This window comes from Schistocerca piceifrons, chromosome 5 (genome assembly GCF_021461385.2).
Source record: "Schistocerca piceifrons isolate TAMUIC-IGC-003096 chromosome 5, iqSchPice1.1, whole genome shotgun sequence".
Taxonomy (NCBI): Eukaryota; Metazoa; Arthropoda; class Insecta; order Orthoptera; family Acrididae; genus Schistocerca; species Schistocerca piceifrons.
This window is the reverse complement of record NC_060142.1, coordinates 250710555-250723269: the sequence shown is the minus strand read 5'-3', so window position 1 is coordinate 250723269 and position 12715 is coordinate 250710555. Positions and strand designations below refer to the sequence as shown.

Below are 12715 nucleotides of genomic sequence, written 5' to 3'. Positions count from 1 at the left end.
TTAGAGTCTGTGTGTAGAGGCCGGTGAGCCACCACTCAGGATTCAGCGACGTATCCTTTTGGCTCGACAGGCGCTGAAAATCACAGCTTCACCTCAGTCTTTGGCATTTAGTTCAGTGATCCAACCCACCTTCGAACAACTGTTCTTGAATCAGTCCCAAGGGACCCAGCCATTTGGTATATGTGCTACGGACTCTCTCAAGGATCAGGATCTCTTGGACATGAAAATACACACCCAGGGATGGAACCCACTGCCACCTTGGTGTCTTCAGAGGCCCAAAGTGATTTTAACGCTTGATACAGCACACGAAAAGTTGTACTCCAGATGTGATTTTCACAACTTTGTTTTCATCTATTTTAAGTATCTACCATAGTTTTATCGTTACTTATACAGACAGATCCCAGCAGGAGAATGTTCTCAGCTGTTCTGTGGTTTTCCCTGATAGGGTTTTTATAGTGCATCTTCCAGAATAATTTACAAATTATGATGCCGTGTTATATGGCATTCTGATGACACTGGATAGGGTTCACAGACATCACCGTAGGAGTTTTCTTGTCTTTTGAGACTCTCTTAGTGCACTGCAAACACTTCACCAAATGTATCCGGTAGACCTGCTGATTCAGCTCATCCATGACTCCTTCCAGCGGCTCCAACGCTGTGGCAAGGAGGTGATCTTCTGCTGGGTACCTGGCCATTTTGGGATACAGGGTGACGACATGGCTGGCAAAGCTGCCAAGGAAGCATGTTGGGATGATGCTGTCCATCAGTGTCCCATCCCGTTGCACACCATTATCTCATTTTCTGACAGATGCATCATGCATCAGTAGGAGACTGAAGGGGTTGCAGGTGTCGGACAGCAAACTGTGGTCACTCAAAAATAAAATTGACCACAAAGGCTTGGTGGACTTTGTGTCAGCCTCACCGCTGGAAGGAGGTTTTGCTTACCAGACTGCGCATCAGGCATAGCCCTTTCACACATGGGTTCCCCCCTCCAGCGGGAGGATCCACCATTCTGTGAAGTTTGTGATGTGCCGCTTTCAGTTCAGCATATTTTGGCTGTGTGTCTCCTGTATACTGATATTAGGGCAGCCTTCGGTCTCGCTGGAGATCTACCCACCATCCACGCAGATACCAATACCAATGTTAACAGAGTGGTGAAATTTTGTGAACTGTCAGGCGTCATCCCTAAACTGGTGGGGAAGAGTGGCAGACTTTAGTACAGTTATAAACTGCTCCGCATGTTGGGGCAGCCTTTGTCCCCACTCATGAGGTTTCATGTCGACTTTTCATCAGGGCGCTGATGACCATGATGTTGAGTGTCCCCTCAACCCAAAAAAAAAAAAATAATAATAATAATAATAATAACAATAATAATAATAATCAAGCTGTTGCAGTTCACCTTTTCCTTCCTCACTTGACCTTTTCACTTCCTACTGTTACATCCCTCTCTCATTCGATGTCACCAGGGCAGACTTCCTTCAGCTTATTGGGCAGCTACCTCACACCTTTCTGCTGCTCGGTGACTTTAAGGTGCACCATCCCCTTTGTGGTTCTCACAGGACCTGTCAGAGAGGTGTCCTCTTGGCTGACTTTCTCAATCAACTTAACCTCGTTTGCTTTAACATAGGAGCATCAACGTTCCTCTCAGATTCCACACTGGGGGCCTTACTCCTCCCTGACGACCTTTGATGAACATTTCCCCAGTTGTGATAACCAGGTAGAATATCTTACAAACGTTATTCTTACTGCCGCAGGACGTTCTGTTCCTTGCGCTTCCTATTTACCACACCATGTTCCAGTCCCTTGGTGGACAGAGGTGTGCAAACACATGCTCTCCATGTTTTTAATTGTCATCCTATGATGGCAAACTGCATTCATTATAAACTGTTGTGTGCACAGTGTCATTACATTCTTCTGGATAGCAAAAAAGCTAGCTGGATTTAATTCACTAGTTCTTTCAACTGTTCCACTCCCTCCTCAGTCGCGTGAGTCAACCTCCGGCGGTTCTCTGGAACTGAGATCTATTCCCCAATTTCCGGCCTGACAGTAGCGGATGATATTATCTTGGACCCATGTTGCAATCTCAAACACCTTGGGCCTCCATTTTGCAGAGATTTCGAGCTGCTTCCACTATCACCCTGGCTTCCTTCATTGGAAAGGAGTGGAGGAGGCACAAGGATACCCTTCTCTTCTCAGAATTGTGACTGCTGCAATTCCACCTTTACTATGAGGGACCTAGATCATGCTCTACCTCATCCCGATCCTCCCCCCCAGGGCCAGGCGATGTTCACATTCAGATGTAGCAGAACCTTCCTGTTGCAGGCAAGCACTTTCTCCTTCATATGTACAATCACATGTGGGCAGAGGGGACATTTCCCAGACACTGGCGTGAAGCTAGTCATACCTGTACCTAAACCTGGTAAGGACAAATACCTTCCTTCTAGCTACCTCCCCATTTCTCTCACCAGCGGTGTTTGCAAGGTGATGGAATGTATGATTCAAGCCTGGCTGGTATGGTGGCTCGAGTCTCGTAATGTACGAACCACTGCATAGTGTGGATTTCGAGCACACTGTTCTGCAGTTGACCATCTCATCACTTTGTCCACCCATGTCATGAATGGTTTTCTGTGGAAATCCCTGACTGTAGCTGTGTTATTTGTTTTGGAGAAAGCCTACGACACTTGCTGGAGGACTGGTATGGTCCGTACTCTTTACACATGGGGCTTCTGTGGCCACATGCCTTGTTTCCTTGAGCAATTTTTAAAGGGATGTGTTTCCATGGTAAGCGTGGGTTCTGCCTTGTCGGACACATATATCCATGAAAACGGTGTGCCCCAGGGTTCCGTCCTGAGTGTCATCCTCTTTGTTATCAGTATTAACCCTATAATGCCCTGTCTCCCACTGGGCACCTCTGTCTCTCTTTTCGTTGACAATTTTGCTATCTATGGCAGTTCTCTATGGATTTGTCTCATTGAGTGGCATTTTCAGCGATATCTCGATCTTCTTCATTCATGGAGCTTCGACAATGGCTTTCGTTTTTCCTCCAACAAAAATGTTTGTGTGAATGGCACAGCTGGTTTCTTCCACCATCTTTACATCTTGGGCCTGTTGCTCTTTCGTTTGTTGAAACTACGAAATTCTTGGAGCTCATGCTCGATAGGAAACACTCTTGGTCTTCCCACATGTCTTACCTGGCAGGCCGCTGTGTGGGGTCCCTCAATGTCCTACATGTCCTCAGTGGTACTTCCTGGGGAGCAGATCCAACCTCCCTCATCCATTTGTAATGGTCCCTTGCCCATTCGAAATTAAGACTATGGTTGTTCCATTTATACATCTGCACGTCCGTCCCTGTTATGCTGTCTCAGTACTATCCACCATCGTGACACCCATTTGGCCACGGGCGCCTTTTACACTAGCCCATTTGAGAGTGTGCAGAAGCTACTGAACTACTGCTGTCCTACCGCCATGACTTTCTTCTCAGCAGGTACGCCTGACATTCAACTGCCATACATGGCCACCCATCCTATGCTTTCTTCTTCTTCTTCTTCTTCTTTGATGACTCCTTTGATCACCGGTGTGGGGCACATCCCTCTTCTCTCTTACTTCCTGGAGTTCGCTTTCGGCTTTTGCTCCAGCAGCTTTCCCGGTTGGTGTGAACCCTTCACCACCTTGACTTCATGTGGCAACCCGCGTTCATCATGATGTTCATTTGCTTACTAAGGACACTATGCCAGCCTTGTTCTAGCACCTTCGGTTTCACAATCTTTGCATGGAACATCGCAATAGTACTTTTGTGTGCACTGTTGGCTCTCGGATTGACCACGGTGCCGGGTGCGCCTTCGTCATTGGCACCGATGTTTTTCGGTATCGGCTTCCAGAACACTGCTCACTATTTACAGGAGAGCTCTTCGCCCTGTATCAGACCATGCAGTACATCTGGCAATACAGGCTTTTCAATTGCGTCATCTGCTCCGACTCTCTCAGTGCCCTCCAAAGCTTCTGTGTGTTGTACACCATCCATCCCTTAGTGAAACAGGTCCAGGAAAGCTGTCACTTGCTCACTCTTGATGGAGCCACTGTGATGTTTGTGGGTTCCTGGTCACATTGGTCTAACAGGAAACGAGGCCACCGACATTGCTGCCAAGGCTGCAGTCCTCGTACTTGGGCCCATTGCTTCTTACATTTCCCCCGATAACCTCTGTATTGCTGTCTGTTAGCAGGTGGTTTTAATTTGGCATCACCACTTGTCCTCCCTTCATGGAAACAAGCTTCAGGTTATTAAGCCTCTCCCTGCAGCTTGGATGACCTCCTCTTGGCCCTCTCACTGTGAGGAGATCATTTTAGCTAGTTTGGATATCAGGCACTGTCTTTTTAGCCATCACCGTTTAAGTGGTGCTCCCCCACCACATTGCACTCAACCTTTGACGGTCCACCATTTCCTGACGTAATGCCCTTATGTTTGCCATCTGAGTGATCAGCCATTTTAGCGAACAACATGCAGACTGTCGACCGTGTTTTATGTTGTATCTGTCATAGCAATCTGGCAAAGGCCATTTAATTTTTTGTACCGGTCTTCTCTTCCATCGATTGGGATTAAAGTGTAGCCATTTTTTACTCTGTTTGTCTTTGTGTTCTATAGTTTTGACGTGGGCTTATGTGACCCTAGTTGTTTTTGTGCCCTAAAACAAAACAAAACAAAAAACAAAACAAACCCTCCACCACCACCCCCTCCCGTCCTGCCCCCTTCCTGGATTAGTTCCTCGGCCCCAGATTCAGACTGTGTTTCCTGGGTCTTGAGAGCCTCAATCACTCAAACTGTGTTGCATTGTTTGTTCCGCCTGATCTTATGGGAGTTTCAGGATCCCAGTGATTTTTCACTGATAGTTCTAAATCAGCTGATCAAGTGGGATATGCCTTCATGTCTTCTGTTGGTACAGAACACCATCGCTTGCTTGCCATATGTGGGGTCATTACTGCGCTATTGCTCGCCATGTAATGGGCTCTTTGCTTTATTAAATAGTCCTCCCTAACCTGAATTCTGCTCTTGCTCAGTGTTTTTCCTCCTACCCCTTGGTCTCTGCCGGGTCTCTTCCATCCACCGCTTCTTCAGTTGATTCCTTTGGGTTTCCCACCATGTGGGTTTCCCACCATGTGAGTATCCTAAATAATGAACTGGCTGATCATCTGGTTAGGGCGGTAGCCACCTCCACCCTTGTTCTCCGTGATCCCTCTAGTTGCAGATTTGCGGCTTTATATCAAATCCCTTTTTCCTCAATCATGGGCTTACTCTTTTGGGAGGGGTGGGGGGACTACCGCCTCTCTAGTAAACTACATGCAATCAAGGAGACTGCCATGTGGCATTCTTCCCTCTTCCTCTCCCAGCAGTAATCTGCCATCCTCTGCCATCCTTGTATCAGCCATACTAGGTTGATCCATGATTTCTTACTCCACGAAGACCCCCCCCCCCCTCCCTCATGGTGATCCGTATTTTGCTGGACTGCCCCTGCCTTTCGGCCACTCACACTGGATACACCCTCCCACCTTCCTGGAACCAGGTGTTAGCAGATGACCCTCGCTTGGTTACGTCTGTCCTCGGTTTTCTACGTGAAAATGGTTTGTCCTCCCAGGTTTAAGTATCTGAATTTCCTACAGGAATTGGTATCCCTTGGTTAGTGTTGGTATTGGTTATGGAGGCCTTGGCATTGCCTATACACTGGCCAGGTCCCCCCCTTCCCCTCCCCCGCTCCCGCCCTTTCTCCTTAAGTTTTGTCTTGTCCTCTGTATCATTTTATTTGCCTTTTTCTTGTGTCTGCTTCCCTTGGTGTTGTTCCTGTTGTCATTATTACGGTATGGTATGGGAATCGGGAAGAGTCAGTGGCTGTGCTGGTGACCCAACTTGTGTAGTGTTTCTGGGGCATCCCTGCTCCCACTGTTCCCTTCCTCCTGTTCTTTACTCTTCCTGTTGTCCCAGTGTTCCTTTTTGGTTCTTTGTTTGCCTGTTTTCCATTCCACTTGACTGAATTGTGGTGTTTGTGTTCCTTGTTTCTGCCACCTGAGGTCATGGGCTGATGACTTCGCTATTTGGTCCCCCCCCCCATATCAACCAACCACGTCCTCTGCATTACATGAAGACAATTAATGAGGAAAATGGTTTTTGTGCAGGAACAAGCATGCTTTATTCTAACTGCTAAAGAGATTATGTAACCTAGGTATTTCAAAAGGGTGTTGCTGTTTTTTTTCTTATGGTACCTGTTGTTTTACAAGTATGCCTACACACACAACCAGTTTGTAGTGATCTGCTGTGTGTTTCTATACATTTTCACTCAGTTGTTCATTTGTTTCATCATCACCGATTTCTCCAGGACATTCACCATTTTTAGAAGGAAGTTTTATCCAGTCGCATCATTCCTCGCATCATTCTCCTACGCTCTGTCAGGAAGCATGGGACTTCATTTCCATTTCCATCCAGTAAATACTCCAGTGAAGTGCTCCATATTTCCAGTAATTCATATTTTTGATAATTCCTCAACAGCGGCATCAGCATTCATGAATCCCAGTGATCTGTAAAATACCTGTTGCTGTGATGGCAAAATCATGAGGTAACTGATATGTTTTCTTACCAATTCCAGAGGTACTGTAAGGCTACTTTTGCATTGTGAGACCTGAGTTTCTCCTGGCGTATACAACTTTCAAATAACTTCCGGGAATTCAGCCAGGTAACACTTTCAGCGACCGCCGATATTTCGGCGGGAGAACACCCCGCCATTTTCAAGGCAAACTGCAACGGACAGGCGACGTACATGCAAATTTAATACCTCGGTTCTCGGACCCAAGCAGGAAAGATAACACACACACACTGAACACTAGTGCCACCAAAGATGGCCAAAGTCAGAGCTGTCGATAGTGAGACTATGAATTCGCAGGTGAGGTAGCATTGAGTCTGTCCCTCTGTTTCTTGACAAGGGAGAGAGCCGGATTCCAAACAGAGTTTAAACAGAAACCTCCATCCCTGTTAACAAGGTTGCTCGCTAATTTAATCTCAACTGCCTCCCGAATCACACTGTCCCAATAGCTGGACGTGCATGCCAATATCTCGGTGTTATTATATAACATGGAGTGACCAGTATCCAAGCAATGTTCGGCAATAGCAGATCTATTTGGCTGCTGTAATCGTGTGTGCCGTTTATGCTCAGTACATCTGTCCTCCACGGTCCTGATAGTTTGACCAATATATGCCATGCCGCAGCTACAAGGGACACGATATACACCCGCCTTACGCAGTCCAAGATCATCCTTAACGGAACTCAAAAGTGCTCTAATTTTAGATGGAGGTCGGAAAACACATTTCACATCGTATTTCCGTAAAATACGACCGATCTTATTGGACGTGTTTCCTACGTAAGGCAAGAAGGCAGTAGACTTAGGTGTTGACTCAGAATTATCATCAATCACCTGATGTACAGTTGGTCGATAGCGCAACGCACGTTCAATCTGTCTATCACTGTAACCATTTTGACGAAATGCAACTTCAAGATGGGACAGCTCAGCTGGCAAAGTCTCAGCGTCAGAAACGATATGTGCCCTGTGTACCAAGGTACGAAGTACCCCTTCATGCTGAGCCGAATGGTGACAACTATTAGCTTGTAAGTACAAGTCGGTGTGAGTACGTTTCCTGTAGACTGCATGTCCCAATGATCCATCATCCTTCCTCCTAACCAACACGTCGAGAAAGGGAAGGCAACCATCCTTTTCCACCTCCATCGTAAAACGAATGTTCGGGTGGATCGAGTTCAGATGTTCTAGAAAGACATTCAAATTCTCCCTACCGTGAGGCCAAACAACGAAGGTATCGTCAACGTATCTATAGAAACAGGCGGGTTTTAAAGGCGCCGACTCCAATGCACGTTCCTCGAAGTCTTCCATAAACAAATTTGCGATCACAGGAGACAACGGACTACCCATCGCAACTCCATCTGTCTGCTCGTAATACTGGTCATTAAATAAAAAGTAAGTGGATGTCAACACATGCCTAAAGAGATTAGTTAAATCAGCACCAAACCTGGCTTCAATTAACCGCAACGAATCAGACAGAGGAACACGAGTGAAGAGAGAGACCACATCGAAACTCACTAAAATATCAGAGTCATTCAGCCTCAGTCCCTCCAAACGACGTAAAAAATCAGCTGAGTTCCTGATATGATGTTCACACCGTCGGGGAGGAAATGTATCGGTGTTTACGTAAGTTGGATAAACTTCGTAGCTGTCGAGTTAGACTGCAATGTGCTTTGTCGTTTTTATTGAGGTGTCGTGATGAAAATCATGTCCCAACATTTGCTAAGGTTGTGCACCATATTAATTCTCCTGCCGCCAACCGAATTAAGCAACGTGCTGGCTTGGCTCTTGTTCGCGAAAGGATTCGTTTTACTCGTCGACGTTTGGATTCTGTTTCCAAAGAATTGTATCGTTTTCATTTAATGGTTCCATCTGAAGTGTCTGATTTCACTTGGGATTGGTTGGACGGTGCCTCATGGACCCAAGCTGACTGGGAGTACAACTCCGTTACTGCCCGGCATTTGGCAAAGTTTGAACGTTTTCATCACGCGGAGTCGGATGTTATATCTCGACGTTCTGTGATAAATCTCACAGAGAAATCTTTTGACGACGCAACCTTATCCGTGCTAGGGAAAGGATTAAATTTTGCACCCACTCCGAAGAATTTGCCGGTAGTTAATTTTATTAGTTCAATTGAACAGGCAGTTTGCAAACTACCTCCTGACGCTGCAGAGGAAGTTAGGAGGGAGGCATGCCGTGTTTTGACTAGGGCTCGTCCACCCAAGAGTAATGTAACAGCAGCAGAGAGGGCTGCTTTACGCTCTCTCAAGGTTGATCCCAGTACTGTTATTTTACCTGCTGACAAGGGCAATGCCACCGTTGTTTTAAATAAACATGGTTATGTACAAAAGATGCAACGTTTACTATCTGATTCAACGTATCGCAGAATCGATGCTGACCCCACGAAAAGTGTTGAGAGAAAGACCAACAGCCTCCTGAAGAAAAGTGGTTTGTCGCAGGACACAATCAAGAGGCTTAACACCTATAGTGCGGTTCCCCCTAGGTTATATGGCCTTCCAAAGGTTCATAAGGAAGGGGTTCCTTTCCGTCCTATAGTGAGTAACATCGGCGCCCCGACATATCGTGTATCCAAGCATCTTGCATCTCTGTTGAGTCCACAAGTAGGACGGTGTGAACATCATATCAGGAACTCAGCTGATTTTTTACGTCGTTTGGAGGGACTGAGGCTGAATGACTCTGATATTTTAGTGAGTTTCGATGTGGTCTCTCTCTTCACTCGTGTTCCTCTGTCTGATTCGTTGCGGTTAATTGAAGCCAGGTTTGGTGCTGATTTAACTAATCTCTTTAGGCATGTGTTGACATCCACTTACTTTTTATTTAATGACCAGTATTACGAGCAGACAGATGGAGTTGCGATGGGTAGTCCGTTGTCTCCTGTGATCGCAAATTTGTTTATGGAAGACTTCGAGGAACGTGCATTGGAGTCGGCGCCTTTAAAACCCGCCTGTTTCTATAGATACGTTGACGATACCTTCGTTGTTTGGCCTCACGGTAGGGAGAATTTGAATGTCTTTCTAGAACATCTGAACTCGATCCACCCGAACATTCGTTTTACGATGGAGGTGGAAAAGGATGGTTGCCTTCCCTTTCTCGACGTGTTGGTTAGGAGGAAGGATGATGGATCATTGGGACATGCAGTCTACAGGAAACGTACTCACACCGACTTGTACTTACAAGCTAATAGTTGTCACCATTCGGCTCAGCGTGAAGGGGTACTTCGTACCTTGGTACACAGGGCACATATCGTTTCTGACGCTGAGACTTTGCCAGCTGAGCTGTCCCATCTTGAAGTTACATTTCGTCAAAATGGTTACAGTGATAGACAGATTGAACGTGCGTTGCGCTATCGACCAACTGTACATCAGGTGATTGATGATAATTCTGAGTCAACACCTAAGTCTACTGCCTTCTTGCCTTACGTAGGAAACACGTCCAATAAGATCGGTCGTATTTTACGGAAATACGATGTGAAATGTGTTTTCCGACCTCCATCTAAAATTAGAGCACTTTTGAGTTCCGTTAAGGATGATCTTGGACTGCGTAAGGCGGGTGTATATCGTGTCCCTTGTAGCTGCGGCATGGCATATATTGGTCAAACTATCAGGACCGTGGAGGACCGATGTACTGAGCATAAACGGCACACACGATTACAGCAGCCAAATAGATCTGCTATTGCCGAACATTGCTTGGATACTGGTCACTCCATGTTATATAATAACACCGAGATATTGGCATGCACGTCCAGCTATTGGGACAGTGTGATTCGGGAGGCAGTTGAGATTAAATTAGCGAGCAACCTTGTTAACAGGGATGGAGGTTTCTGTTTAAACTCTGTTTGGAATCCGGCTCTCTCCCTTGTCAAGAAACAGAGGGACAGACTCAATGCTACCTCACCTGCGAATTCATAGTCTCACTATCGACAGCTCTGACTTTGGCCATCTTTGGTGGCACTAGTGTTCAGTGTGTGTGTGTTATCTTTCCTGCTTGGGTCCGAGAACCGAGGTATTAAATTTGCATGTACGTCGCCTGTCCGTTGCAGTTTGCCTTGAAAATGGCGGGGTGTTCTCCCGCCGAAATATCGGCGGTCGCTGAAAGTGTTACCTGGCTGAATTCCCGGAAGTTATTTGATACTTTTGCATTAGTAGCTGGAAAGTGCCAGTATACAAATTTTTACAGCACGTAAATGCAGCAAGTTTTGCAATATCAGACTTTCTAAACATAAATAGGAGCACCATGTACTATACTAGACACAAGTTTTTTTATGTTTTCATTGAAATTGTTACTATTTTATATATTTTGAATCCTTATTTTAAATATTCTGACATTATTACTTAAGACTTTATGATGGCTTTCAACATAAATTATGTTGTGATGTATGACTTGCAGTTTGAAGCAGATAGACGAGCAATTATTATTACAATAAATTCATTTGGCACTGAATTAACAAAGGATGATCGTGCCAAACTGTATCCTCGTTGTGGGAAGCTACATCCTGACGGTCTAGCTGCTTTGGCACGTGCAGATGACTATGAACAAGTAAAAGCTGTAGCTGAATACTATGCTGTAAGTATCATACTCAAGAAAATCTTTGGTCTGAATGTTTCAAATGTTATCAGTAGTAATTACCAAGATTAAAATATTTTAGAGCTTTTAAGGATGGTTTAGTGAGATTGTTAGCAAAGTAATCTGCTGGGAGGGCCTGATTGAAACTGTACGATTTATTAAACATGTTAGCAAGATAAACAACATTACACCAACTCTCATACAATACTGTCCAGAATAAAGAAACACAAAAGATATTTACATAAGTGAGGCGTAGATTCTAAATTCTCACCCTAATTATAAATTACAGTAGATAAAATTTTGCACTGATCAGTGATTATAGTCACAGGCATAATGGGCTAAAAAAGAAAAAGAGCTACAGGAAAGTGAGTGATGTATCTTGTAAACAGCATTTTGGGAAATGTCTTCTATAAGGAGAAAGTCTTCCCTCCTGCTGTTACTTTCAATCTGACTGCAAAGTCTTGGCAACAATGAAATTCTAGGAAATGAATTTGTTCTGGCTGAATTATGTCAAAGTAATAACAGCAGGTGGTAATGAACTTTTTGGGAAACTGTAAAACTTACAAGGATTGCTGCGTCAGAATTGAAATGGTAGTCCTTCTTATTGCTTCAGGTTGTCACTGTAGGACTACTTCATGTGGAGTGAATTGTGGCTTTTGTAAGCTTGTTAATGTTTTCAGTTAGTACAAGGAAAATGTGCAAAGTTCTTAGCTGTTACTACAGAGATGGCATTGGTATTAATGACACATTTTTGTTACATTGACATCTGTCATTCAAAGTGCAAATAAGGTGTTAAGTTTCTCTGTGGAATATATTCTTTATATGGCTTTTTAAAGTTTTCATATTGTGTGTATTTCATTCATATGGTTTACTTTTTGTTTATTTTTTTCATTTTGTTGTTCAGCTAATTTAGCCTTTACAAAAATAGGTGAAGCCTCTTTAATCTTGAACTAACAAGTAAAATTTCAGTAGATGTTTCCATGCCACTCTGTTTTCTGCCAGTTGAAATTTGCAACTGTCTTCAATTCTTTATCCCAGAGGTTGGACAGTCTGCTTCGTAGTCTTCATCTTTCTCTGGCAACCCCCTCTGCTACTACTATTCATTCATAAACAAGAAACACCATCCAATTATAAAATTATTTATTTTGGTTTATTGTCTGTAAATATTCATTCATAGTTGATTAAGTTTTGTAGGTCATGTCAATTTATTTCAACTGTTTTGAAAAGTATGATTGTATTCAGAGGTGATTGTACTCTTGAATACGCAAGAACAGTATCCCAAGTAAGCAACCACAGACGAAAACATGGAGGAAGTGCACAAAATGGTATTTAACAGATTGTAGTTAGACATATCAAGCCATGGGCTTGGTGAGTGTGGCACTGTTATTGAATCATTTGACCGATACAGCTGGTTCGTTTAGCAATTTGTCAATGGTAAGTGGTTCCACCACTTCATACCAGTAACAAAATGGCTGTGAAAGCTGATTGAGTTGCAGAAAAGAGGTGTGTGTGTGTGTGT

General features: G+C 44.4%; 1 protein-coding gene across 1 annotated transcript in view; it reads left to right on the top strand.

Moving 5' to 3' along the window:
• LOC124798617 (V-type proton ATPase subunit d) overlaps window positions 1-12715 on the top strand; it is a 79616-nt gene that overhangs the window by 51578 nt on the left and 15323 nt on the right. The window contains exon 5 of the mRNA XM_047262093.1: window positions 11020-11196. Coding sequence (XP_047118049.1) covers window positions 11020-11196 — 177 coding nt within the window. The remainder of the gene's footprint in view (window positions 1-11019; window positions 11197-12715) is intronic.